At 40.1% G+C, this 27953-nt stretch overlaps 1 protein-coding gene across 1 annotated transcript in view; it reads left to right on the top strand.

The window, feature by feature from the left end:
• rnf17 (ring finger protein 17) overlaps window positions 1-27953 on the top strand; it is a 134096-nt gene that overhangs the window by 14976 nt on the left and 91167 nt on the right. Inside the window, exons 4-9 of the mRNA XM_043691873.1 lie at window positions 2593-2776; window positions 8766-8934; window positions 14318-14508; window positions 16448-16598; window positions 18757-18907; window positions 23054-23169. Coding sequence (XP_043547808.1) covers window positions 2593-2776; window positions 8766-8934; window positions 14318-14508; window positions 16448-16598; window positions 18757-18907; window positions 23054-23169 — 962 coding nt within the window. The remainder of the gene's footprint in view (window positions 1-2592; window positions 2777-8765; window positions 8935-14317; window positions 14509-16447; window positions 16599-18756; window positions 18908-23053; window positions 23170-27953) is intronic.

The following is a 27953-nucleotide window of genomic DNA, read 5'->3' on the forward strand; positions in this document are numbered from 1 at the left end:
GAAGTGAAGAGGTTCTTCTGCAGCTGTACAGGGCCCTGGTGAGACCACACCTGGAGTACTGCGTGTAGTTCTGGTCTCCAAATCTGAGGAAAGACATTCTGGCTATTGAGGGAGTGCAGCATAGGTTCACGAGGTCAATTCCTGGAATGGCGGGATTACCTTACACTGAAAGACTGAAGCGACCTGACTTGTATACCCTTGAGTTTAGAAGACTGAGAGGGGATCTGATTGAGACGTATAAGACTATGAAAGTATTGGACACTCTGGCAGCAGGAAACATGTTTCCACTGATGGGTGAATGCCGAACCAGAGGACACAGCTTAAAAATACAGGGTACACCATTTAGGACAGAGATGAGGAGAAACTTCTTCACCCAGAGAGTGGTGGCTGTGTGGAATGTTCTGCCCCAAAGGGCAGTGGAGGCCCAGTCTCTGGATTCATTTAAGAAAGAGTTGGATAGAGCTCTCAAAGATAGTGGAATCAAGGGTTATAGAGATAAGGCAGGAACAGGATACTGATTAGGAATGATCAGCCATGATCATGTTGAATGGTGGTGCAGGCTCGAAGGGCTGAATGGCCTACTCCTTCACCTATCGTCTATTGTCTAACTGTATCTCGTTGGTCAGGTAGGAGCTAAGACAAGCAACATATAATGGGGTTGGCGTAGAGTGAATGCTGACTACGTTAAATAGTCTGTATTTCATGGTAGAATACACAAAAAACCTTTTTAAATAAGGGAGAACCAAGAGGCAAGTTAAGAGTACGGAATTTGAAACATTCTCTTCTTTCACTGATATTAATTATTAGAGAAGTTAGAGATGAAAGCTAATAGGTCATCTTAACCTGTTGTTTTGCATCCAATGGTTTTAAGAGTTAATTGCAAAGATACGATCTTACAAACTTTCCTGTCTTCTGGAACCATCAGAGGGCCTGAAACTCAAATAATGAAGCTCCAAGAGATTTAGGCTTCGTTTGTACATGAAAAAGTTAACATGCAGCTTACAGATATAGAATTAGGAAACCAAAGGAGATGTTGGCTTTTATTGCAAAGGAGCTGGAGCATTGGAACAAGGAAGTCTGGCCATTGTTATACAGAATTTTGTTGAGCCCACACCTGGAAAACCAGAGGCAAATTTGTTTAACGGAGTGGATGTGTGTAGGTTTGTTTGTTTGTTTTTACCTGCCTGCAGATACCTCTTATAAGGGACATAGGAAAAGGGGTCAGTCATTTAGGACAAATGAGGATATTCTTCACTCTGTGATGTAAATCACTGGAATTTCCCTGAGAATTGCGCATGTCCCTTATTTTAATGTGCTTAGGGTTGAGTGATGGATAGATTTTTGGACTTTAGTAGAATTGAGGGATGTGGTGATCTGGTGCGAAACTAGATCTGAAGTCTAAGATCAGCCATTATCTTTATTGAATGATGAACAGGCTTGGAAGGTTGAATAACTTTCTCGTGTTGTAATGTAGTAATTCCATTGGAGCAGAGAGGTTTGAAGGAAAGATTTAATTAGAGGCTTTTAAAAGATGAGTTTTGATTAATAATGGAAAATGCTTCCTGTTCGGAACCTGTTTGGAGCCTGAAATAACTGCATAGAGGCTGGTACCTGTCACCAAGTCACCCTTTATTTACTAGTGCACAGTACACTGACTGGAGCCAACCAGTTTGGAGTCAGTCCTTAACTGAGGGCAATTCTAATCTCTTGGTTATATTGATCAGGCAAGACTCTCCTGATTGGGGTTGTTAACCTGGGTTAGTCAGAACCTCATCAATGAGGTTACCTGGTGCCAATCACTACAGGGTCATCTTAAAATTGCTTTTGAATGAAGAGTGTTGAAGAAACTTGTTAATGTAGAGGATTATTGGGAGTCTGAAATGCTTTGGTACAGAGACCGTTGTGTGGTTCAAAATAAATTAGCTTTAAATCTTCGAAGCAGAAACAAGAGGTGAGTCGGTTGCTTTAGAAAAGCTGATGTGTGCTATGTATTAAATCACCTTTACTTTCAATGTTATTTCACTGTTTCTATAAACAAATATATCTTCCATCTAGCTGTTCTTTCTGGTTCTTATGTGCATTTGTTTTCCTTTACTGCAAACTTGAGCTAGCAAGTTGTAGGGGATAAATGGCCACCACCTCATGTTTCTATTTTTTGTTATGGTCTTAATTCATTTTATTCCTCTCTTTTCATATCTGTAGAGCCAGGAATTTGCCTAATCTCTATCTTCTAATCTAGAATGTGACTCTGGAGTACTGCTTTTCCTGTGTCTCCTAACTCCATTTCTGTTCACATTCCCCAGCCACTCTTTTTTTAAACCAACTCTCCATTCCTCCTCCACTTTTGATACTATTCTTTACCATCTTTTCTTTCTCTTTCAATTTAAACAATGGCTGGATGCTGGTCAGTTAATGTTTGTTTGTTTTAAGGCGAGGGGTGCCATAGAGAAGATGAACAAGTTAATGATAATGGCCTTCCTCACCTGTCTTACGTTATTTCTAATCATTGCTTTTGAGTTGCTTAGTTTCTTTTTCTAAATCTATATTTGTTGAATTTAATTGAAATTTACAGTTTCCTTTTTTCAAATGCAGGTGAAAGAATTATTGTTAATAGCAGCATTTTTCGTGCATGGCGCCGAGGAATTATCACTGAACTGGTGCCACAAGGAAAAATTGATAAAGCTAATAATACTACAAAGTATCAAATAACTGATCTTGCTGCACTCAGAGTGTTCATTTTGGACTTCGGCCATTCAGAAATATTTGTACTCCCAGGGTATTGTAAATTAATGGTTTTTGATAAGTTATAGAATTTTTCTGCCCACAAAGCTATTATTTGAAACTATTAACCCTTTTGATACTAGATATCTTCTTATACTTTACCTGGCTGCTATTTGGATGTGAATCTGACAGCCTGATTGCTTTTAATTATTTTGTTGCGGTGCTACATGTGATCTTTGACAGCATCAAATACACAATTGTCATCCAGTCCTTTTTATTAATAGCATACAGAAATTAGTTAAAAATCACACAACACCAGGTTATAGTCCAACAGGTTTAATTGGAAGCACACTAGCTTTCGGAGTGACGCTCCTTCATCAGGTGATTGTCAATTAACCTGTTGGACTATAACCTGGTGTTGTGTGATTTTTAACTTTGTACACCCCATTCCAACACCGGCATCTCCGAATCATGAATACAGAAATTATGCAGCAAACACAATATATTATTGATTGTTGTGAAATCCAGCATTTTTCATGATGCTCTGACTGAAGTCACCTTATTTAGCACAAAACATGAATCAAACCTGGTGTTTTCTAATCCACATGGATTTGTACTTCACTAATTGGGCTGTCAGAGTCTAGAAATGTACAGCCAAAGTTGTTCTGTTTCTTCCAAGGAAGTATGAGAGGTATATCCTTGTTGTGACCAGTCAATATGAAGAAAAGTGTATGCCCAAGTATCGTTTTAATTTTGGTTATACTCTACTGGTCAGCAAAAGCCAACTTCAAATTATATTAACTTGTGACAGTCTTGGTAGCACATTCACCTCTGAATTATGGGGTCCAGTTTCATCCCACTGCACGTCTTGATTTCAAAATACAACTGGTCTCTTCAGTTCTGAGAGCGCTTGCACTGTTGGAGGTGCTGTCTTTTGGCTTCGGCATTAAACCAGGGCCCTATCTATCTGCTTGGATGGAAGTAAACAAACATACAAACATATATAAACTAGGACTACAAGTAGGCCATTTGACCAGTCTGGCAGCTCCACCATTTAATAAAACTGTGGCTGATCTGATTATGGCAACATCCACATTCCAACTATTCCCAATAACCCTTGACTTTTTTTCGAGACAACAATCTATCTGGTGCCACCTTCTAAGTATTCAATGACCATGCAGCCTTCACTTCAGGGAAGAGATTTCCAAAGAATCATGACACCCTGAGAAAAAAGTCCTTCTCACTTCCATCTTATTTTTAAATTGTGTCCTCGAGGACTTGTTTCTCAGTCAAGGGGAGAGATGCCCTTTCAGCATTCACTCTGTCAAGTCTACTGAAGATCACATCTCATCATCCTCAACGTCAATGAATCGAATTGAATTTATGGTCACATGTACTAAGGCACAGTGAAAAGCTTTGTCTTGTGAGCAATACAGGCAGATCACAGAGTTAAGTAGCATAGATACCTAAATAATAGGTAAACAGCAGCAAAAACAAAAACACAGGTACAGGCGAATGTTGAGTTTGTGAGTCCATTCAGTATTCTAACAACAATAGGGTAGAAACTGTTTCGAAACCATCTGGTGTGTGTGTGTGTTCAGGCTTCTACACCTTCTTCCCGATGGCAGAGGTTGTAGAGAAACATTGCCAGGGTGGAATGGATCTTTGAGAATGCTGGCGGTCTTTCCTTGACAGCGGGCCTAGTAGATGGATTATATAGATGGGAGGTTAGCCTTTGTGATTGTCTGGGCCGAGTTGACCACTCTCTGTAACCGTCTCTGATCTTGAATGGTATAGTTGCCGTACCAAGTAGTGATGCATGCAGACAGAATGCTCTTGATGGTGCACTTACAAACGTTGGCAAGGGCATTTGCTGTCATACCAAATTTCCTCAGCTCCCTGAGGAAGAAGAGACTTTGTTGGGCCTTTGTAACTAGTGTGTTCATATGAGTCCAAAAAAGCTTGTAATGGATGATCACTCCCAGGAGCTTGACACTCTCCACTAGTTCCACCTCTGGTATTAATGTGTAGGTTGGCATGAGTAACATCCTGCTGAAAGTCACTAATGAGTTCTTTGGTTTGGCCAGCATTGAGAGCTAGGTTGTTCTCAGTGCATCTTTTTTCCAAGTCTTCCACCTCCCATCTGTGGTCGTTTCGTTGCCATCTGAGGTTCAACAGACTATAGTGGTATCGTCATCAAATTTGTAAATGGCATTAGTCTGGTATTTGGCAATCCAGTCATGGGTATACCCATGAGTATTGTAGGGGGCTGAGTATGCAGCCCTGTGGGGCTCCAGTGTTGAGTGCTAATGAGGATGAGATATTGTCCCCAATCTTCACTGATTGTGGCCTGTGGGTCAGGAAGCTGAGTATCCAGTTGCAGAGAGTGGGGCTTAGAGATCACTAAGTTTAGTAATCAGTCTCAAGGAGATGATAGCGTTGAAGGCTGAACTATAGTCAATGCGTAGAATTCTTACGTTGCTGTTCTTGCTGTCCAGATGTTCTAGGAAGGAGTGAAGGGCAAGTGATATGGCATCTGATGTGGATCTGTTGGTCTGATAGGCAAATTGTGGGTCAAGAGTAGTGGGGAGGCTGGAGTTGATTAATGTCATGACCAGGCAGAAGTGGGTCCTGCAGATGCTGGAGATGAGACAAGATTGGACTGGTGCTGGAAAAGCACAGCAGGTCAGACAGCATCCGAGGAACAGGAAAGTCGACGTTTCGGGCAAAAACCCTTCAGGAAGGGCTTGCACCGATCCAATAATGCCATGGCCAGCCTTTCAAAGCACTTCATGACCACCAAAGTTAGGGCCAGAGGGCGGTAGTCATTGAGACATGCTACATGAGCCTTCTTAGGCATAGGGATGATGTTGGCCCTCTTGAAACAGGCAGGGACAGTGGCCTGCTGCAGGGAGAGGTTCGAGATGTCCGAGAAGACCTCTGCCAGTTGATCTGCGCATTCTCTCAGTGCACGGCCTGGTTCTCCGTCTGATGCCATCGCTTTTCTTGGATTCACAGAATAGAAAACTGACATGACCTCTGATGCAGTGACTGTTGGGGTAGGTTCGTCAGGACTTGTCGGAATAGGTGTTACTCTCTGCCAAATTTCTACTCAAAGTGAGAAGGTGATCTGGGAGGGATGTGTCACCGTATGCTATGTTGCACTGTCTCTTTTTAGAACTTGTGATGTCATTCAGTCCTTGCCATAGTCGCCGAGTGTCTGTCTGGGTCTCTAGTTTGGATCGGTATTGGTTCTTGGCTGTCTTAATGGCTCTGTGAATGTCATACATGGATTCCTTATATTTGAGTGGGTCTCTTGATCTGAAGGCCTCAGGCCTGATTTTTAGTAGTATCTGTACATCCTGATTCATCCAGGGTTTCCTGTTGGGAAACACCCAGATTGACTTCCTTGGTATGCAGTCCTCCACACATTTGCTGATAAAGTCTGTGACGGTGGTGGTGTGCGTCCAAGGTAACTGCGGACTGTTTGAACATGGCCCAATCAGCCGATTCCAGACAGCATCGGAGTTGATCCTCTGCCTCCTCCGACCAGTCCTAGACCTGTATTCGTGAGGGGGTCTCCTCGAGCTTTTGCCTGTAAGTCAGGAGAAGACCGTGGCATTGTGGTCAGAGTTACCAAAGTGAGGGTAGGGGAATGGAGCAATTGATCCTGGCTGCATCTTTTGGACTATTTGTCATACAGTTGCCTCCTTATCCCAGGTATCAATCAAACTAAAGCACATCCTGACTTCTCTGTCCCTCAATTGTGATTTTTTTTCTTCTCTATTTAAGTAACGTGATGGTTTTTATGTTCTACCTTCAAAAAGTGGAAAAACAAAATCCACGTTTTCCCACATTATACTCAATCTGCCACTTGTTTGCCCACTGTCTTAACCTATCTATATCTTTTTGCAGACTCCTTGTGACCTCTCTAAAACTCTGTTTTCAACCTATATTTATGGCATCAACAAATATTGCAAACGCACATTTCATCCCTTCATCCAAGTAACTTGTATAAATTCTAAACAATTGAGGCTCCGACACACTGATATATCATTTTTGTCCTGCCAGCCTGGATATGGCCATTTTCTGTTCAGCCTCTGTTGGCTATTAACCAATCAATTCTTTTATCCATGCTAATATGTTGACTGTTACACAACAATCACACCAAGATCCCACTGCACTATTTCACAGAAGATTTGGGGAATCTTCACCAGTATTTATCCTTCACTCAATATATGGTTATTGTCACATAGTTGTCTGTGGAAACTTCAGTGCAAAGTGATTACAGCATTTCCTACATTACAACTGTGACTAAACTTCAGTAAAATACTTAATTGGCTGTAAAGCACTTTGAAACTTGCTATATAAATACAAGTTTTTTTTGAATAGTTCTAGTTTTTATGCCTTTTTGATTATATAGTTGCAGGCAGAAGAATAACAACAAATACTGAATATTTCCATTCATTACTGGTATTCTTCTATTGTCTCATGCACTACTCGTTCTAACACCAAGTCTGTTGGCAGATTGTTATCGAGTCAGAGTATGAAAACACCCTACGATCCAACCAGTTCACTCTGACCATGTTCTCTAACCTAGTTGCACCTGCTGGTGCTTGGCTCATTTCCTCCAAACCTTTCTTATTCATATACTTATTCAATGTCTTTTAACTGTTGTAACTGTACCTGTACATTACCTGCACCACCACTTTCTCTGACAATTCATTCCTCACATGAACTACTGTTTTTGGAAAAAAAAAGAATTGCCCCTCATGTCCTCACCGTTTTTTAAAAAAAACTTATTCAACTTAACCTCCATCTGCCAATTGATCAAAATCTCTTTGTTATCTTAGATAACCTTCACTAATCACTATACCACCAATTTCAGTATCACTTTGAATTATCTTAAATTTTCAGTGGAGTGTATTATACATGCCCAACTTTAATTAACCAGAGTAGACTATATTTCTATTTCACATTTAGCTTTGCTGAGATCAGAGTTTAAAAAAAATTCTTGGGCATAATGTTTGTATTTATGTAATTATTGGCTTAATTCAAATAGTCAAATTGGAGAATTAGATTCATTACACTTTTCTACATCATTTGATCTCCAAGATTTATTTTTGTCACTTTTGTCACTTGCTTGGTTTTATGTTAAGAATTTTCTTGTTGAGGATTCCGACTTGAGCCTATACAATTTCATTATTCGATTAAATGATATTACATAAGAACTGATTCAATTATAGAGTTGTTAAACTGAAGCAAAATGCTTGAAATACTCAGCATGCTTGACAGCATCTGTGAACTGAATCTGCTGCTCATAAGGTGGCCCTCTCTACATTGGGGAGACATTTCAAAATGGGCGAACATTTGCAGAACATGTCCATTCTGAGCCTGAGCTTCCTGTCACCTGGCATTTTAATCTGCTGCTTCACTTCCCTCTGTCCTGTACTCCACACTGTCCCAGTGAAGCTTATAAAGTTGAGCAATGTCTTTTTTGATTAGGCAGTTTACAGTCTTCTGGGCTCAACATCAAATTCAGCAATTTTTAGATCACTTTTTTTTTATATTCCATTTTGTGTGCTTTGCTGCTTCGAAAAGCAGCTTGTAGATCATTGATTCATTTAGTATGGAAGCAAACCCGTTGGATCAACTTTCCCATATCGAACATACATCCCAATCTCATCTTGTCCCATTTGCCAGTGTTTGGCCACTATCCCTCTAAACCCTCCAATTTATATACCCAACCAGATGCCTCTTAAATGTTATCATTGTACCCACCTGCACTTCTTCCTCTGGCAACTTGAAAAAGTGACCCCTCAGATCCTTTTTAAATCTACCCCTTCTCATCTTAAACCTATGCCTTCTAGTTTTGGATTCTTGAAACCCCCCCCCCCCCCCCAACCCCCCCTCTTCCGGTGCCTCTTGCTCTCAGCTCCATAACCACTAGATTTAATATATTTATATGCTAAAGTGCTTTGCAGAAATTTTTAACATGTAGTGTTTAACTAAATGTGGAATTTTCTTGACTTCATTATTCATAGAACTGATAACCTTTTGAAGAAGTTGGAGGATGGTGTGGATACATACACATGTGTCAGTGATTTGAACCAGTGTATACGAAAAGTGATCCCTCAAATGAAAGGAGCACTAAATTACATTCCTCCATTAGCAATTAAATGCTCATTGAAGGATATTGTTCCAGCAAATCCAGTAAGTGATTTGTATTGTCATCCAGGTTTTAATAAAATACAAGCAGGTTTTCACAAGAACTTGGCATTATAAGATAAACACACACTGTCTGCATTTTTTTTGATAAATTGGAGTTCTTTATTTTGTTTTCAAAATATGCAAGAGTAAAGGGGAGAGAGCAGGAGAGTGGAGATTATTATTAATGCTCATTTGACAGGTAGTGTACTATAACACTTGTAGAGATTCTGTAACTTAATGCACGTAGGGTGGCACAGTGGTTCAGTGGTTAGCACTGCTGCCTCACAGCGCCAGAGACCTGATTTTCAATTCCAACCTGGGGAGACTGTGTGGAGTTTGTGCACACTCCCTGTGTCTGCGTCGGTTTCCTCTGGGTGCTCAGTTTCCTCCCCCAATCTATAGATGTGAAGGTTAGGTGAATTGGCTGTGCTAAATTGCTCATAGTGTTCACATATGTGTGGGTTAGGTGCATTAGTCAGGGGTAAATGTAGAGTAATGGGAAATGGTTTTGGGTGGGATACTCTTTGGAGGATCAGTGTGGACTTGTTGGGCGGCAGGGCCTGTTTCCACACTGTAGGGATTTAAAGATTCTGAGAACATCTGGAAATATGAGACAATAAGTCACTGCTGTCATTTGTAAAGTATATTTTTATCTACCATTTATCTTTTTAAATACTGTAGCTGCGGCTCCGGCCATTGCACTGTAGATTGCACAAGGAAATGTAGCAGGCATTGGCCATTTGGCTCCTTAAGCCTATTGAAGTATTTGGTAAGATCATGACTGATCTTATTGCAGCTTGAGTTCCATTTTCTTGTTTGGCCCCCATAATCCCTAACTCTCCAGTTGAGCTTGAATCTATCTGACCCAGTCTTTCTTTCTGAAGTCCACTGCTGTGTGGGGATATATTCCTTAGACTAACAACCCTCTGAGAGAAAGTTTCTTTTTATTCAGTCTTAAGTGGGAGCCCCTAATTTTTTAGTTTATTCTCCAGTTTGTCTCTCAAGCAATGAAAAATATTGTGCCAGCATACACCCTTCGGATCCCTCGATCTTGCATCTTTCAACAAAGTCTCCTTAGTTGTCTAAATCATCAGACTACTTAGGGGGTAATTTTCAAAACCACCTTCAGGTTTTTTTAATTTAAAAAAAGCCTTCAAGATGAGGTGTTTATTGACCTTTTTTGGAGTTGATGTTGCCTGGAGGTTCATTTTAAGGGCTGATTGCACAGTGTTATTAATGAGTATTAGTGTACAGCATTTAATGGCTTGAATGAGTTCTCTTTTCTACAAATGACTGAGCATGAACGAATCATTGCTTGTAATTTTTGCGTGCTACAGAAGGGTACATTGGCTTAATGCAGTTGCTGCTGCAGGTTTGAGAGCTCTTGAAATGCAATGGGCAGTGTTCTACGAAAATTTGGCAGGAATTCAACACACGTTCTTGTGGTTTCACATTGTATAAACAAAGTGCTGTGCTACTCCACCTAAAATGAGTCACCACACAGGAGAGAATTGTGGACAACTTCCATCTTTGCTGTCAATATGGATGAAAATGTAGTAAAAGATGTGAAAAGACAAGCAATATTTAGTATTTTAAGTGCATCATGGTCTACAATAAATATACATGGTTCTATTTAAGGCACAAATACCCAAAGGTAGAGGTAAATCAACTGCAGCTAACTAAAGTTTAAAAATTGCATTAGATCCAAGGAAGTAGTTTATAAGAGTGCAAGAAGGTGATAAGTTGAATGATTTTTGCGCAGTTTAGAACCAAGCAGCACTAATAACCTGAAAGAAAATGTGTGTGAATGCAAGCTAGCGAGAGTCAGATAGGTAAAACCTTATTTATATAGTTTTTTTAAAAATTAGCTAGGACAAATATAGGCTCAATATACATGGTGAAAAGAAAACTTTTACTCCAGAAGAGGGAAAAGGCTGATAAACTGAACAATTACTTTGTCTGTCTTCATGGAACTTAATATTAGTAAAGAGATATTGAGAAGTTAACTGGATTGAAAGTTGGTAACTTTTATTGTCCAGTAGATTTACATTCCAGAATGTTAAAGCGATTAGCTGTAAAGATGGTAAATGCATTGTTGGTTATCATTCAAATTCTGTTTATTCTGGAAAAATTCCTGCAGACTAGAAAGTAGCAAATACCCCAGTATTTAAAAAGGGAGAGGTAATGATGAACTAAAGATTATCAGTTATAGGGAAAATCTTAGTATCAATGATAAAGAATCATTGAATTTGCCAGAGTCTGGTTAGGTTAGTGAAAGGAAAATCATGTTTGACAAACTTGTTTGGAAGTTATATGGTTGTTACATCTAACCTAAATAGAGTGGTGTGCCTGGGTTTGGAATATTTGAATTTTATAGAAGGCTTCTGATCAGGTCCCCCACAAGTTTAGTGAACAAAGTTACTGCATAGAACATAGAATAATACAACGCAGAACAAGCCCTTTGACCCTCGATCAATTTGTAGTTATGCCCCCTCGTACAAGCTGACGTTATCATCCGAGGGAAAATGTCTACCCTATCTAATCCTCTGATCATCTTGTATGTCTCTATCAAATCCCCTGTTAGCATCCTCCTTTCCAGTGAGAACAGACCTAAGTGTCTCAGCCTTTCCTCATAAGACCTTCTGTCCAGACCAGATAACATTCTGGTAAATCTCCTCTGCACCTTTTCCAATGCTTCCACATCCTTCCTGAAATATGGCGATCAGAACTGTACACAATATTCCAAGTGTGGCCACACTAACGTTTTGTATAGTTGCAGCATGATATTGCGGCTTCGGAACTCAATCCCTCTGCGGATGAAATCTAGCAATAACAGCACTATCAACCTGGGTGGCAACTTTCAGGGATCTATGTACATGGACTCCAAGATCCCTCTGCACAACCACACTACCAAGAATCTTTCCATTGACCCAGTTCTCTGCCTTCCTGTTATTCTTCCCAAAGTGCATCACCTCACACTTAGCCGCATTGAACTCCCATTTGTCACCCCTCAGCACAATTCTGCAGTTTATCCAAGTCCCTCTGCAACCTGTAACATTCTGCCAAACTGTCCACTCCACCGACTTTAGTGTCATCTGCAAATTTACTAATCCATTCACCTATGCCTGTGTCTAAGTCATTTATAAAAATGACAAACAGCAGTGGTCCCAAAACAGATCCTTGTGGCACACCACTAGTAACCGGACTATAGGCTGAATATTTTCCATCAACCACCACTCGCTAGCTTCAGAAAGCCAGTTCCTAATCCAAACTGCTAAATCACCCTCAATCCCATGCCTCTGCATTTTCTCCAACAGCCTACCATGTGGAATCTTATCAAAAGCTTTACTGAAATCCATGTATACCATGTCAACTGCCCAACCCTCATCTACATGCTTGGTCACCTTCTCAGTGAGGTTTGTGAGACACGACCTGCCCTTGATGAAACCATGTTGACTATCTAAAATCAAATTGCTGCTTGCTAGATGATTATAAATCTTATCTTATATCCTTCCAAAACCTTTCCTATAACAGAAGTAAGGCTCACTGGTCTATAATTACCTTGGTCATTTCTGCTGCCCTTCTTGAACAAGGGTGCAGATTTGCAATCCTCCAGTCCTCTGGTACTAAACCCGTAGACAACGACTTAAATATCAAAGGCTCTGCTATCTCCTCCCTAGCTTCCCAGAGAATCCTCTGATAAATCCCATCCGGCCCAGGGGACTGGTCTACTTTCACTCCTTCTAGAATTGATAACACCTGTTCATAACTAAACTCGATCCTTTCTAATCTAATATATTGTACCTCATTCTTCTCTACAATATTCTCCTTTTTCCTGAGTGAAAACTGATGAGAAATGTTTGTTTAGCACCTCTCTGATCTCCACAGGGTCCACACTCAATTTCCCACTTCTGTCTTTGGCCCTATTCCTACCCATGTCATCCTTTTTTTCCTCACATACCTATAGAAAGCTTTAGGGTTCTCTTTACTCTGTTTGCTAAAGACTGCTCGTGTTCTCTCTTTGCTCTTAACTCTCTCTTTTAAATCCTTCCTAGCTAATCTGTAACTCTCTATCGCTTCATCTGAACCATCTTGCCTCATCAACACATAAGCCGCCTCCTTCTGCTTAACAAGAGATGCAATTTCTGTAGTAAACCACGGTTCCCTTACCTTATCACTTCCTCCCTGCCTGACAGGGACATATCTATCAAGGACATCAGTATCTGTTCCTTAAACTCCGCTCCACATTTCCATTGTCTGCATCCCCTGCATTTTGCTACCCCATTCTGTGCATCCTAATTCTTGCCTATTTGCATTATAATTACCCTTGCCCCATCGATAACTCTTGATCTGTGGCATGTACTTATCCCTTTCCATTGCTAAACTAAATGTAACTGAATTATGGTCACTCTCTCCAAAGTGCTCACCTACAACTAAATCAAACACCCTGGCCTGGTTCATTACAAAGCACCAGATCCCGTCTTATCAGCCCTTCGACATACTGTGTCAGGAAACCCTCCTGTACACACTGGACAAAAACTGATCCATCCGACGTACTAGAGTCATAGCAATTCTAGTCGATGTTGGGGGAGTTAAAGTCCCCATAATGACCACCCTGTTCCTTTCACTCCTACCCAGAATAATTTTGCCAATCCTCTCTTCCACCTCCCTAGACCTCTGCGGAGGCCTATTTAAAAAAAATTCCAAGCAGTGTGACCTCTGCTGTTTTTTACCTCAGTAAACAAGTCCTCATCAAAAGTTCTTTCAGCCACCGTTATGTTATCCTTGACTAACTAACAAGGCCTCACCTCCCCCTCTTTTACCACCTTGCTTATGGGTTTGGAATTAATATCATAATATGAATTTGTTGATACAGTTACGAGTGAGTTTTAGAACTCCATTCAGAACTATTTTGATGTCTATTTAGCAACAAGCAGTGATGGGAGACAGCCTGTTGAATTTGACATGGATACTCTTGTCAAAACATGCCTACAGTGAAGGCTTTGATTTTGAAGTTTTTGTTTCTGGAACCCTCGATTTCCCTGCTCCAACCCCATACTCTGGGGGAAACATTTTGCCATCCAAGTTACTCATGAATTATTTTGTGTATTGTCTCAGTTGACACACAAATCTCTCCTGCCATCTCAGTTCTTTATTTTTCTATTAAACAATTTGTAAATGTTTCACTAACTGCTTCTGTGATTTGAATGTTACTTTTCTCCACTAGAGAAGGGTTTGATTATTTTGTTCCTTTTTGAAGGATTTCCATGCTAATTTTTGCTTTTTAGAATAAAGTTAGAAAGATATGCTAACTTGTGATTGTAAGTGTAGTATATCAGATTGTCAGACTTGATTGGATCAGCTTATCTTTTTGCCATTTTGACAGAGTAACAGTTGGAGTGTGGAAGCCAGGAATGAATTTACACGAATTGTAGATAACAAAGCTGTACAGATGATAGTTTTGGGAGAGGATGGCGACAAACTTCTTGTGGACTTGAAAAAACCTCCGATGGACAAGATGGAAAGTGATGTTCCTGTCTCATTACGCGATGCACTTGTCTTCCTTGAATTGGCCAGGTACTTTAAAGAAATGTCTGAATTCCAGGAGGGAATCTAAATGTTCATGTTCTGTAGTCATCTCACATTATGGATTTTGTTTTAGACTTGTTAAGTAAACATGTTAAGGCCTAAATTTATTGCTTTTTCTTTCCTGCCTTCCAATGTCTGAAATCCAAATTTCATTTGAAGTTCATAATCCTTGAAATCTAAGGGGCAGATTTTTCTGTGAACCAGACAAACTGTATTTGACAGAATACAGATTGGAGTGGTGCATGAGAACCCTACATTGTAACAGTGCAACAAATGCCTAGGATTTCTTTTCCTCTGGGCAGTTCCTGTACACCTAGTATCTTCCAAACATTTTCATGAAAATTGGTGACTTTTTGGATAGTTAAGATGAAATTAAATAAAATAGTTGTTCTGAAAAAAGTTAATTATTAAATGCACTGTCTAACTCCTAACTAAGTATTAAACTGACTCCATAATTACCTCCAAAACTCTCAAAATACCCCTCTGCCCAGACCACTCAATCCCAGATCCAGACCTGACAACCTTCGTTTCGGATCCGACCAACATTCCCATCCCCCACAGGACCATACTAGACTCAGTGCAACCCCACCCTTGAAATGCCTTTATGTTTCTGAGGGAGACTTGAGCGGCATCTTGTCTCAGACCTGTGAAGTTGTTCCTTTTATAAATTAAGAGGGTCAGAGTGGCAAACTGAGTGAGATTGTTACTCCTCAAAAGATCTGAACCACAAGTGTATTTTCATTGCCTATGCACATATGGTCTGAAGACTTAGTTTGTAAATTCTGTACTTTTGAATCTATCTTCATTAAATACAGGGCTTGGACTGCTCAACTTCATTTTGTGTAATGCTTTTATAAGCAGCAGGAAAAATATGCTATCTAAAATGCCTCAATCAGCAGATGAAAGTAGAGTTTACTCATTCATTGGACTTTGTTTCCCAACTAGGTGTGTTTTGGGTCAGGCTTGGGAAGTTTGGGCATGTTATATTGGGCAAGTGGATAGTCGACTCTTTTGTGCCATGCCTCAGCTCACCCCCATGGTAAAGAGCATGGGTGGGTGCCAAAATTCACAAAATATATGTAAATAATTTATGGGCTAATTAAAGCTTAACTAGTCGCAATATTACATTGCCCACACTATAACATGGTCAACATGAGCAGTCAGGTTGGAGTGAGAACTGTTTAATCACCAGGAAGAATGGAAGTACTGTCTTTTGGAGGGCGTCTCGTGTCCATCATGGGCACGCAATGAGAAGAGAAACACACACTCCCTTCCTTTTGCACCTGTATGTTCATTAAAATCCATGCCATCCTCCTTGTCCCTGCACTCTGCCTCCCAGTATATGAAAATGAACCCCAGTACAAAGTCCCTGCACTTACCTAGATCTGTAAGATGCTTAAATGAGTCTGCCTGAAGTCCCATCAGCGCCCCTTATGAACTTTAGCGCTGCTGGGACTGCTGACCAATCTGGAGGACAGGACTACCTCCCAATGAGGGGCAGAAATCCTTGCAAGCACTTGTTTTGCCCACCTACAGTGCTCAATGGCTGCAGACCAAGCTTCTAAATAGCCAGTCATATTTTGTCTACATTGTAACACTGTTATGCACAACATCCTGTGCAGCATGTCTCACAAGTGTCTTTGGCTACACTGATATAGTATCCACTTTTTTGTGTATTGTTTCCTGTGCTGCATGTGGTGCCATTTGAATGTGTTCAATATATTTTCATAATTTACTCAAACTTGAGTGAAAAAAATGCATCTATCTTGTGCAGTTTTGATGTGATTTGTCTCTATCTAATAGATCATTGCCAATATCAGGAGTTTTCCAAATCTGATGTCTGGCATTTGCTGAATATTCAAACACTTAATGAATTAGTTGGTGAATGTTCTTTTTTACATTTTTAAATAAACATTTATCTTCCTAGGTTTGTTAGTGAATATTCTATCCCCATGCCAAATCTGGAAGCCAACCAGTTGACTATGCAGTATTGTCCACCTGTCAAGCCACCTTTTTTAAAGGAGATTGAAATTATGGTTACACATGTCAACGATCCATTGGATTTCTACATTCAGTTGGTACTTAAATTTTTAAGCATTTTCCTAAAAGTCTACACCTTAAGGTATAGAAAGACTAATATTTTAAAATGTTTTTGCTAAAATAGTGCAGTAATTCTATATAATGCTGCTTGATTCTCATAGCAAGAAAATTCTTTCTTTTTCAATGCTAGTTTATTTTCATGGTGTCATTCTGAGTGGGAGGTTTTACCCAAGCAAAACAATGCAACATAGTATTACCTGGGTCACTGACTTAGCACTATTGGGGGTGGCCATGAGATATGGTACCTTTTGGATGTATAGGTGGTTCTTCTGTAATGTGATAGTTGTGTTCTTGTACAGCCCTGTATTATAGGAAAATTACAGTCTAGAAACGGTGTTTGAAGTGTTGGTGATGTAATTGTGTTACAGCCAACACGCGTTTTTTAAGTTTGTGCTTTCAAAACAACAGTATCCCCAATTCATCAATCCATTATGGCGAATTTGTGTGAACGAAGCGCATGTTATAGCAGAATAGCCTGTATTTCCAATCCTGCAGTACTTTGTTGTGAGTTTAGTGCATTGATAGAGAACACTCAGACCTGGAGAGGGGAGCTGCTCTGAACACCTGGTACAAACTGAGAGTTTGGCAGTGAATGATTCTTGGAATCTGAAGGTATGTGAAAGGAAATTGATTCAAAAATGTCTTAAGACCAGTAAGAAAAATGCAGATGTGTGTGTGAGAAGAAATGTAGACAAGAAATTGGAGTGGGGTGTAATAATTGCTGTTCAAGTTGGAGAAGAGTTAGAAATTATGTACTTTATGGTGGCAAATTTGATTTCACTATGGGGCACACTATCTCAATATTTTGAAGTAGAAAAAGGATTAAAAGCTTTTCGGAGGCAGGCTCATAACGTGAAATTTAAATATGGTGATGTTAGAGCTATCAAAGGTATCAGGAAAGTGGCATGTTTCACAGTTGAAGACTGCTGGGGTCTGATGAAGGGTAAAGTCCTTCTGATAGTCACAGCTAAGGCTAAAATTTATGTAATATACTGTGCTAATAGATTTAATTTGAGCCATCCCAGAAGATGGTGAAATGGCATAGGTTTAGTACAGGCATCTTACTTTCCCAGTGCATGATTTGCTTTAATTCATATAACCCAGAAAATTGCTTTAAATTTTTGAAAGGTTTCAATCAACAGACTAGAGGTACAAAACATATGGGAACAATTGAAGTTACAGAGTCATAGAGATGTACAGCACGGAAACAGACCCTTTGGTCCAACCCGTCCATGCCGACAAGATATCCCAACCCAATCTAGTCCCACCTGCCAGCACCTGACCCATATCCCTCCAAACCCTTCCTATTCATATTCCCATCCAGATGCCTTTTTAAATGTTGCAATTGTACTAGCCTTCACCACTTCCTCTGGCAGCTGGATAGTTATTTAAAGAATCAGTGTCCTGTGCCTCCACCATTGTTAATGGACCCAAAAAGTGTTAACTGTTATTCAATTAAAGATTAGTGGGCGGCACGGTGGCACAGTGGTTAGCACTGCTGCCTCGCAGCGCCAGAGACCCGGGTTCAATTCCCGCCTCAGGCGACTGACTGTGTGGAGTTTGCACGTTCTCCCCGTGTCTGCGTGGGTTTCCTCCGGGGGCTCCGGTTTCCTCCCACAGTCCAAAGATGTGCAAGTCAGGTGAATTGGCCATGCTAAATTGCCCGTAGTGTTAGGTAAAGGGGTAAATGTAGGGGTATGGATGGGTTACGCTTCGGCGGGTCGGTGTGGACTTGTTGGGCCGAAGGGCCTGTTTCCACACTGTAAGTAATCTGTAAGTAATCTAATTATATGTATTTTGTAATCAACCTGTTAAGATATGTTATTAAATTCCTCTGGAGCAGATGGGACTTGAACTTGGGCCTTACGGCCTGGAGATTGGAACACTACCACTGTGCCACAAGAGCCAAAGTGGGAGATTTTATAGACTGGATTTGATTGACCCCCTAACCTGACCAACTGCATGTTTGCTACCTCAGTTGAGATTAATTAACTGGACACATACCAGCATGAACATGGATCCTTCCAAGTCTGTGGTCTTCAGGTTACACTACGCAACAATATGTGAATTTTATCATTCAAGGAAATGATTTGCCAGGTTTTTCAAGTATTTATGTTTTCCTGCTTCCTGCTGCAGATGGATAGTGTGGATCTTCTCATCCTCACAAGAAATATGTTTGAATTTTATACTGGAAAAGATGTCAGTTTGGAGATCCTGTGCCCATTTGTTGGACAAGCTTGTGCAGCACTCTTTGATGATGGAGGATGGTACAGATGTCAAATTAGTGGTAAGTAAATATGGTAAATATTTGTACTGTTGATTATTGTATCACATCCCCTGTCATATTCAAACTCTGAAGTCAATAGCCTTTTTGTAAAATGGGGTACTTGGCATGCAGTCTTAGTCAAGGTATGGAAAAACATAAGAAATACAGAACTTTATTCTGATCCCCAAGATGATTAAAGCTTGTGCAAGATTGTTTTGGTGATGGTTAATGTTTTGTGTAAGGTTCTTTTAAACTAATCTGCTAAAGTTGTCCATTTTGAATGCAAAGGTTCCTTCATCTTTGATCTGGTAATAATCTACTTATAAAAGTATCAGTGCTACAGACAAAAGCATAGTTTATCATTTTTAGACTAAGTCCGTTGAAGGAACAAGTATCACCTAGTTTGATGTCATTGTCTTTTCCATGATAAAGACAGAGGGGCGCAGAGTACAAGAATAAGGGTGTAATGCTGAAGTTATGTAAGATACGTTTTAGACCTCAAGTGGACTATTGTATGCAGTTCTGGGCACCACACCATAGTAAGGATGTGAATGCACTGGAGAAAGTGGTTGAGGTTTAAAAGAATCCCTGTCCGCCTTCATAAAATGATCAAAAACAAAAGGGCATTGATTTAAAGGGATTTGAAAAAGAAGCAAATGTGATGTGTGAAAAGGATTTTTCTTAGTGTTTTGGGTCTGGAATGCACTGCCTGAACATACAGTGAAGACTAGTTCATTTGAAGCATTCAAGAGGACATTTGGTGATTATTTGAATACACGCAGTATGCAAGGCTATGGAGAAAAGTATCCAGAACAGGTGTTGGCCTGAAATGTACCATTAGAACAATAAGCCTCAAGTGCATCAAAAGGTGCACTTTTGAAATAAAAGCACTATTTATCTGAGACTATTATAAATGTTAGTAAACAAATTATATTTCTGATCTGTCTTTTGCCTCCGATTGCATGTCAAGTGTTCCATTTGAAATGAGATTGTTGATTTCTGGGTTTATTTAGGACTAGGGAAGTGGTAGAGTTTTTACACAGACCTTGTGATTTTTAAAACTGACTTGACCAACCACTAAGCTAGCCTGCTGCTTGCAAATGTTACTTTTTTAAACCCTATTTGTCTTCCTCAAAGACATTCTTTCTTTATTTTTTCTTTTTTTTTGGTGTGGGAAGCTATGGCAAGCCATATCTGTTACTTATTCCCAACTGCCCATTAACTGAGTAGTTCACGAGGCCACTTTAGAGAATAATTAAGTCAGCCACCAGTTTATTTCGGATCTCCAGTTGCGTGCAGTGCAGTTGTTGAGATGTACAGCATGGAAACAGACCCTTCAGTCCAACTTGTCCATGTCGACTAGGTATCCGAAATTAATGTAGTCCCATTTGCCAGCCTCCAAGCCCTTCCTATTCATATACCCATCCAGATGCCTTTTAAAAGCTGTAATCGTATCAGCCTCCACTTTCTCCGGCAGCTGATTCCATATAAATACCATTCTGTGTGGAAAAAGGTGCCCCTTAGGTCCCTTTTAAATTTTTCCCCCCTCACCTTAAATCTATGCCCTCTCTAGTTTTGGATTCCCTTAGCCCAGGGAAATGACTTTGTCTATTTACCTTATCCATTCCCCTCATGATTTTATTAGCCTTTATAAGGTCACCCATTAGCCTTCAATGCTCCAAGGAAAACAGCCCCAGTCTTTGGCTCAAGCCCTCCAACCTTGGCAACATCCTTGAAAATCTTTTCTAAACTTCTCAAGTTTCACAACATCCTTGCTGTTCCAAAAGTGGCCTAACCATTGTCCTGTACAGTTGCAACATGACCTCCCAACTCCTATACACTATGCTCTGAAAAATAAAGGAAAGCATACCAAACACCACCTTCACTGTCCTATCTATCTGCAACTCCATTTTTAAGGGGCTATAAACCTGCACTCCAAGGTCTCTTTGTTCAGCAACACCGCAGGACCTGTGATCAACCTACTTGCCAAGTCTACCTTGCAACAGCTACCAGACTATCCCCTCAGGAAATTTTCGAAGATTTCTTAATAGTGATTTTAATTTTCAAAGAGACCATTTTAAACCATTATATCACAATGTCAAGGCAAAAGTGAACTGAACACTACCTAAGCAATTCCATATAAAAATTTTGACTTTAAAGCAGATTTTAAATTGCACAAAATCGATACCTGTAAAAGCAAACAGTGCAGGGAAAAACTCAGCAATCTGGCAACATTTGTTGAGAGGGAAACAATGTTGTGTGACTTGCAATATTCTGAGGTCATACGGATACTACCAGACCTGCTGAGGGTCTCCACCATTCTTGTATTAATTGCAGGCTTCCAGTATGCACAATTTTACTTTCAGACCTGTAAAAATATTGCTTGATTTTTTTCTTTAGAAAAGTCACTTACTCAGCAGGAAATGTTAGATACCTGTAATTGAATTTGCTGTCAGGATTAAAAAGTGCAAACAATTGAAATGTGTGCTCAATGGCAAAATGTCAGTAGGCACCTGCACACCTTTGCAAACATTTTGAGGTATGAGGAAGTCCAGTCTTTAATGTTTATGGTTGCCACTAGAACAGCTTGAGTTCTATAACAGATACAGTTTTAAGTAGTGTATGAACTGTGCATTGCCTTTAAAAATTTTCCCTGAAACACAGTGACCTAAAATTGGTGCCACTGTTTCCAGTTTGGTGTACATTTGTATTTTACAATTCTGGGAGAAATACATTTTGCTGCTCATTAACTACTCAGGAGTTACATATTTAAGTAAACCATTTTTGGGTTTCAATAGCTGAACAAATTATTAACCAGCCCAGGGATGGATGGTTCAGTCAGCTTGATTAGTGCAGAGAAAAACCATTCAATACTGAAGTCAACATCCTCCTCTTATGATATGGTTTTTGAAAGATACTAACCAAGAATCAGGATATTGCTGCACTACTGTATCATGTGGTATTTTCAAATGTTGTCCCTGCTCATTTATCTATGTAGTGTAATATTTGCCGTGTTTCCTGCATTGCAAAGGGACCACATTTTGTAACCCATTAAGCACCTTGCAATAAGTCAATATTGTTTAAGCATAGAGAGAATGCAAAACTTGCACTCAACTCCCAAGAACAGCAATGCAGGAACAAGCAGATAATCTGAAAACAGCGTAAACATTGGTCAGGACGGCAAGGTTAATTGCCCTGCTCCTCTTCAAATGTAATCTTTCACAACCACAAAGAAGATAGGACTTTGGTTTGAAATCTCATCTAAGATGACAGCACCTTAGTATGTCAATATCCTTTAAAGACATCAGTGGAGCAAGTCAGTTTTTACAGCAGTGATAGTTTGATGATCACTATTGCTGAAACTAACTTCGAAATAAATGTTCAAAATGAATTTAAATTTCACCAGTTGTCCTGGTGGGACTTCTGGATTAACTCCCTTATTTTTATCACAAAATTTCGTCAATGCCGTCATTATTCCAAGATTTGGAACATGTTGCCTCAAAATCACTTTTTTTTTAAAGCTTCTACTGTCATGCTAGACTGCACAAATGGTCAAACTTCAAACCCTCAAGCAAGTATCGTGGCTGCCCATGGCTTGGCATACCTCTGCTACCCTGAGACAGCTGTTGCATCTGTTGTACATGATTAAAGATGCCCAGCTCTTATTTGGTATGCAGCAGTCTCTAAAATAAGTTGTCATGAGTGAAGCAGGCACTTGACTTGCTGCATTCGTGCTTTTTGATCAGATGTGATGGCTCAGCAATATTTGCCACTAAATTGTGTGGAAAACATTTTTGTTTTACAACTTTTATGTGAAACAAATACATCTAATCCCTCTGGAATTCTCCCAAAGCATTTGCCTTGAGAGAACTTTCAAGCATCTCCTTTTTAAATTTACTTTTCTTCATCTGTTTTTAATTAGCTCTATCACTTTTTAACTCTGCTATGGACAGTATTGTGTGTGTGTGTGTGTATTTGAGTAATCTTGAACTGTACGTATTTATAACAGCTGCAGTATGCTATAATATGTCTAAAGTTTATTGAATAGTGGTTTTTGAAATTACCTGATCTTTTTAGTATGTATTCTTTTGAGGTGTTACCTGTTTTGAAACCTTAACTAAATAAGAAAAAAAAATTAAAATCACAAGGGTTGTGTATGTGTTTTAGGCTTACCTGGACATAGAGAAGTTGATGTCAAATACGTTGATTATGGCAACACAGCACGAATACCAGTAACAAATACAAGGAAGTTAAAAGAGGATTTTCTAACTTTACCTATTCAAGTAAGTGTGAACATGGATGTACTCTCAAAGAAGGATCTTCAGAAAGAAAGTTACCAAAATCTATGCCTCAGTGAAACTTAACGGTGCATTTTTGCTCTTGCCTGTATGAGGCGTTTGTAATTCCAGAAGTGAGACTAAAAGCTTTTTATGCATTGATAATCTAGAGGGCTGTCAGAAGAGAGCAGGTGTAAAGGGGACAATTTGAATAGCTCTTCAAGAGGCCAGTATCACTCATGGTACCAAATGGTCGTCCTCAGTCCTGTCCCCTTCTGTACCATATCCAAAGTTTTAGTGAGGATGTTGAAATTTGAAATAAGAAAGAATACTAGAACTGTCAGCAGGACTGATAACATCTGTGAAGAAAGTTAATATTTTTAAATCTATGCGCCTTTATCAGAACTGCAGCAGTCATACAGTTCACAGACACTGCCAGAGCACTGAGACCACAGGAAATAGGGACCAGAAGTAGGCCAATCATCCTCTTGAGCTTGTTTTGCCATTTCAGTAGGATCATGGCTGATCTGAGATTCCATGTTCCCTTTTTTTCTGCCCTTTTGTGGCAACCCTGGATTCCGAAACTGAGAAGAATCTATCTATCTCAGCCTCAAATATATACAAGGACCCTAACCCCACATCTGTGGCAAGGAGTTCCCAAAGTGTCTCACCTCTTGGACTGGAGAAATTTTTTCTCATCTCAATCTTAAATTGACACCCCTTTTTTTTCTGAGATTCCTCCCTCTGGTCCTAGACTCTGTCAGGAGGGAAAAAATCCTCTCTGCATTTACTCTTCCAGAGTGCCTTCAGAATCCAGTGTCTCAATGAGATCACCTCTCATTCTTCCAAATTCCAATGAGTAGAGTTCCAAACTGTTCAACCTTTGCTCATAAGACAATACCTCCTCCATACTGGGGAATCATTCTAGTGAACCTTCTGTGAACTGTCTCCAGTGAAGTAAATATCTTTTCTTAAATAAGGGGACTAAAACTGCTCTCATTTATTTGCAGATGTGGTCTCTCCAACATCTTGTTGCAGTAAAACTTCCTTACACTTGCACACTAGCACCCACAGGGCTTTTGCCCGAAACATCGATTTCGCTGTTCGTTGGATGCTGCCTGAACTGCTGTGCTCTTCCAGCACCATTGATCCAGAATCTGGTTTCCAGCAACTGCAGTCATTGTTTTTACCCCATAATATACTACTGAGTGTTAGCAGTATTTTTGTTTTTATTCCAGATTTTTGGTAATTGACTTCTCTAATTCAACTCCAGTCTGACAACAACATAATCTTTCTATTTTCTTCCAGTAAAATTTAGATTGAAATATACTTTGTCTGCCCAAGTGTTCCAAATGCGTTAATCGGAACTATTTTAAAATCTGAGGCAAAAGTTGGTCAAAGATACACTGCTTAATTCAGAATGGATGCCATCATCTGAGCACCCATCTGATTACACTGGTGCAGCAACAACTCCAATGAAGAGAAATGTAGCTTGCTTATTGGCGATGTCACTGCTGTGCTTCTGGGTGGGGAGGGGATGGAGGGGAAGCAGAGTAAGCTGCTGGTTCTAAGTGGACAGAGGTTGCACAACAAATCAGAAAAAGCATCATTTCCAAAGCATGACAGTTCCTTAATCTCATGCTATGTAAAGCTATCTCTAATGCATGCCTATTGTTAATGCTGTTCTTCATGGAAGACCAAGAAGAACGAAACTATCTGAAGCACTGATACTCTCCATCTTTCACTCTCTTGGATTGCTACGTATTTCACTTCACATTTTGCTGCCTCCATTGAAGCAGTCTGCACCGACTGCTCTGTGTTAACTCCTTTCATTTCCTCATATCTCCAACCTTTTGTTCACCAGCAGTGCTATTTTGTCCTGATTATTCACACCAGGGTTTCACCAGTAACACAGATGTCAGGCAGCCACAGCAGGAGATCCCTGCACTACCTTACATAATCATTTGTGGACATTGTAGATGGTGGCATGTCATAAGGGGAACTGGTGAAGCCTCTGTGTCCTCCGAACGTGCCTCCCCCACATTTCATTTTAAACTTTTCTTTCATCACTAGACATGATTAATTGTTATACATTTTGGAAGTCATTCATTTGTTTCTACTTACCCATGCCAACAAAGGCTAACAGTTGTCCTATTGTTTAATTGTAAATCCAAATAGCCGTGAGCAACCCAAAAAAAATTCAATGCTGCAGAAATTGGAGTATCTCTTGACAGGACACTGGATAGGGCACATTTACAGCTATCTGCTCAGAGTGGTACCCTACATAGTTTAGAGTGTAGGCTTGATGATCTGTGTGTGGAGATATACGAAGTGCTAACGTAGAAACAAAGAAATTGGCATAGGAATGCTCGAGGGATAGTTTGGCAGTTCCCCATGTTTGACTGCTATCTTGGCACCTTGAACTGCTTAACCACAAGCTTGGGACATAATATTGGGAAATTAATTGCTTACTGCAAAGCAAGTTGCCAGTTAGTGAGCATTGCAGGATGCTGTGCAATAATGAAAACTCTGGTGTCAGCTCTCTGAATTTGATCTTGACCCTGGGTCTAGCATCTTCTCTAACTAATCTCTGAAGGGTAGTTTGGGAGTGCTTCATCCAGAGGCTCACTGAGGTTTTACCTAGTATGGTGACGAAATGTCTAAAAATGAACCTTCCAGCTCAGTGAGCAAACCTACATCCAGAACCTCAACCTGAGCTGCAAATCTTCTCAGAACTCGCTAACACCTCCTGGGCATGATATGCTAAAACTGGCCCGAAAATGGGTAACAAATGTCATCTAACAGAGTGCCACCTGTGAACAGCTGTACTTGCTGCATGAATGCCTAAGAAAGCAGGTACTACCTAAATGTCTTAAATACAAACCTCCCCTTAACACCCCACTAGCCAAAAGAATAGCAGAGCACAATGATTGCAGAATGCTTAGAGAAATGATTAATGATGCCCACAACAGATTCCGGAAATACAACTGGGAAATTTTGCACCAAAAATCTTTACTCACTCATGCAACTGTCCGTGAATGGACAGACACAATACAACAAGCCATAGATATTAAACAGCGGCAACAACACAGAAAATAAAAAAAACTAGACAAAGTTACAGAAAATAATAACACTGACAACACAGAAGCATTGATTTTAAAAAACTCAAGGATAAAAAACTAGAGAACTGAATCACAGTCCTATTCAAAAAGCTTCAGAAATCTGGAGAAATAAATAAGACCAACTTCCAAAAAATGAAACCAGATGGATCCAACACTCCATGCGTCTACAGATTACCCAAAATTCACAAACCAGGAGTCCCCCTCAGACCCATAGTCTCGCTACTTGGAAACCAACTTAGAGATTGGCCAAGGAGCTACACCAAAGACTAAAACACTTAGTAGAAGGTTCACGCCATTCCATCCACTCTACCCAGGAATTCCTGAAGACTCAAAGATCCTAAGATAGAGGATGAAGTAATGATGTAACAGCCCTGTTCATGTCAATCAACATCAACCTGGCCAAGGAAACACTGACTACCCTAATAGAAAACCCAAAGACCTATACACCAAACACCACCAACTTCTTCAGCAAGGAAAGTATCGTCAAGCTAGTGGACATATGCCTTACCACCCATTTCACCTTCAACAACGGAAAACCCATGGGATCTCCGATATCAGGATTCTTAGCAGAGACAGTAATGCAGAGATTCCAACAAACAGCTCTGCTAACCAACCAAACCAAACCAAACTTTGGGTCTGCTATGTGGATGACACCTTTGTCATCACTAAACAAAACAAATGAGAGGAAACTTCAAGACCATCAATAATACCCTTACTGGCATAAAATTCACTAAAGAGGAGGAAAACGACAACAAACTGCCATTCCTAGATAGCACAGTAGAGCAAACAGTCAATGGGGAACTTCAAAACAGCGTCTACAGGAACACAACACATACGGACCAAATATTGAACCACAGAAGCAATCATCCCAACATCACAAACGAAGCTGCATCAGAACATTATTTCAATGAGCCAACACACACTGCAGCACAGAGGAACTACTCAGAGCAGAGGAAAATCACCTCTACAGTGTATTCAAAAAGAATGGGTATCCAATGAACACAGTCCGCTGATTTTCTCAGCAACAAACCCGAACAGGCAGACAAAACGCACCCAGAAACCCTAGCCACTCTTCCCTACATCAAAGACATCTCTGAAATGACTGCCAGACTATTCAGACCCTTTGGCATCATAGCAGCCCACAAACCCACCAACACTAAAACAGCAGCTAATTAACTTGAAAGACCCTATACAGACAACAAGCAAAACTAATGTCATTTATGAAATATCGTGCAAGAACTGTAACATACATTACATTGGACAAACAGGCAGAAACTAGCCACTAGGATACATCAACATCAACTAGCCACAAAACGACATGACCCTCTCTCACTAGTATCATTACATACAGATAAGGAAGGACACCAGTTCGACTGGGACAACACATCCATCCTAGGACAAACCAGACACATGCACGAGAATTCTTTGAAACATGGCGTTCCAACCGGAACTCTTATCAACAAACACATTGACTTGGACCCATTTACCACCCCCTGAGAAAAAGAACAGAAAATGACATCACCAACCCAAGCATAGAAAGCAGGAGTCTTTCACTGCTTCCCCTGAGGCCCACTGAAGATGTTATCTAGTATGGTGATGAAATGTCTGAAAATGAACCTTCCAGCTCAGCAAGCAAACCTACATCCAGTACCTCAATCTGAGCTACAA

This window comes from Chiloscyllium plagiosum, chromosome 6, assembly GCF_004010195.1.
Source record: "Chiloscyllium plagiosum isolate BGI_BamShark_2017 chromosome 6, ASM401019v2, whole genome shotgun sequence".
Classification (NCBI taxonomy): Eukaryota; Metazoa; Chordata; class Chondrichthyes; order Orectolobiformes; family Hemiscylliidae; genus Chiloscyllium; species Chiloscyllium plagiosum.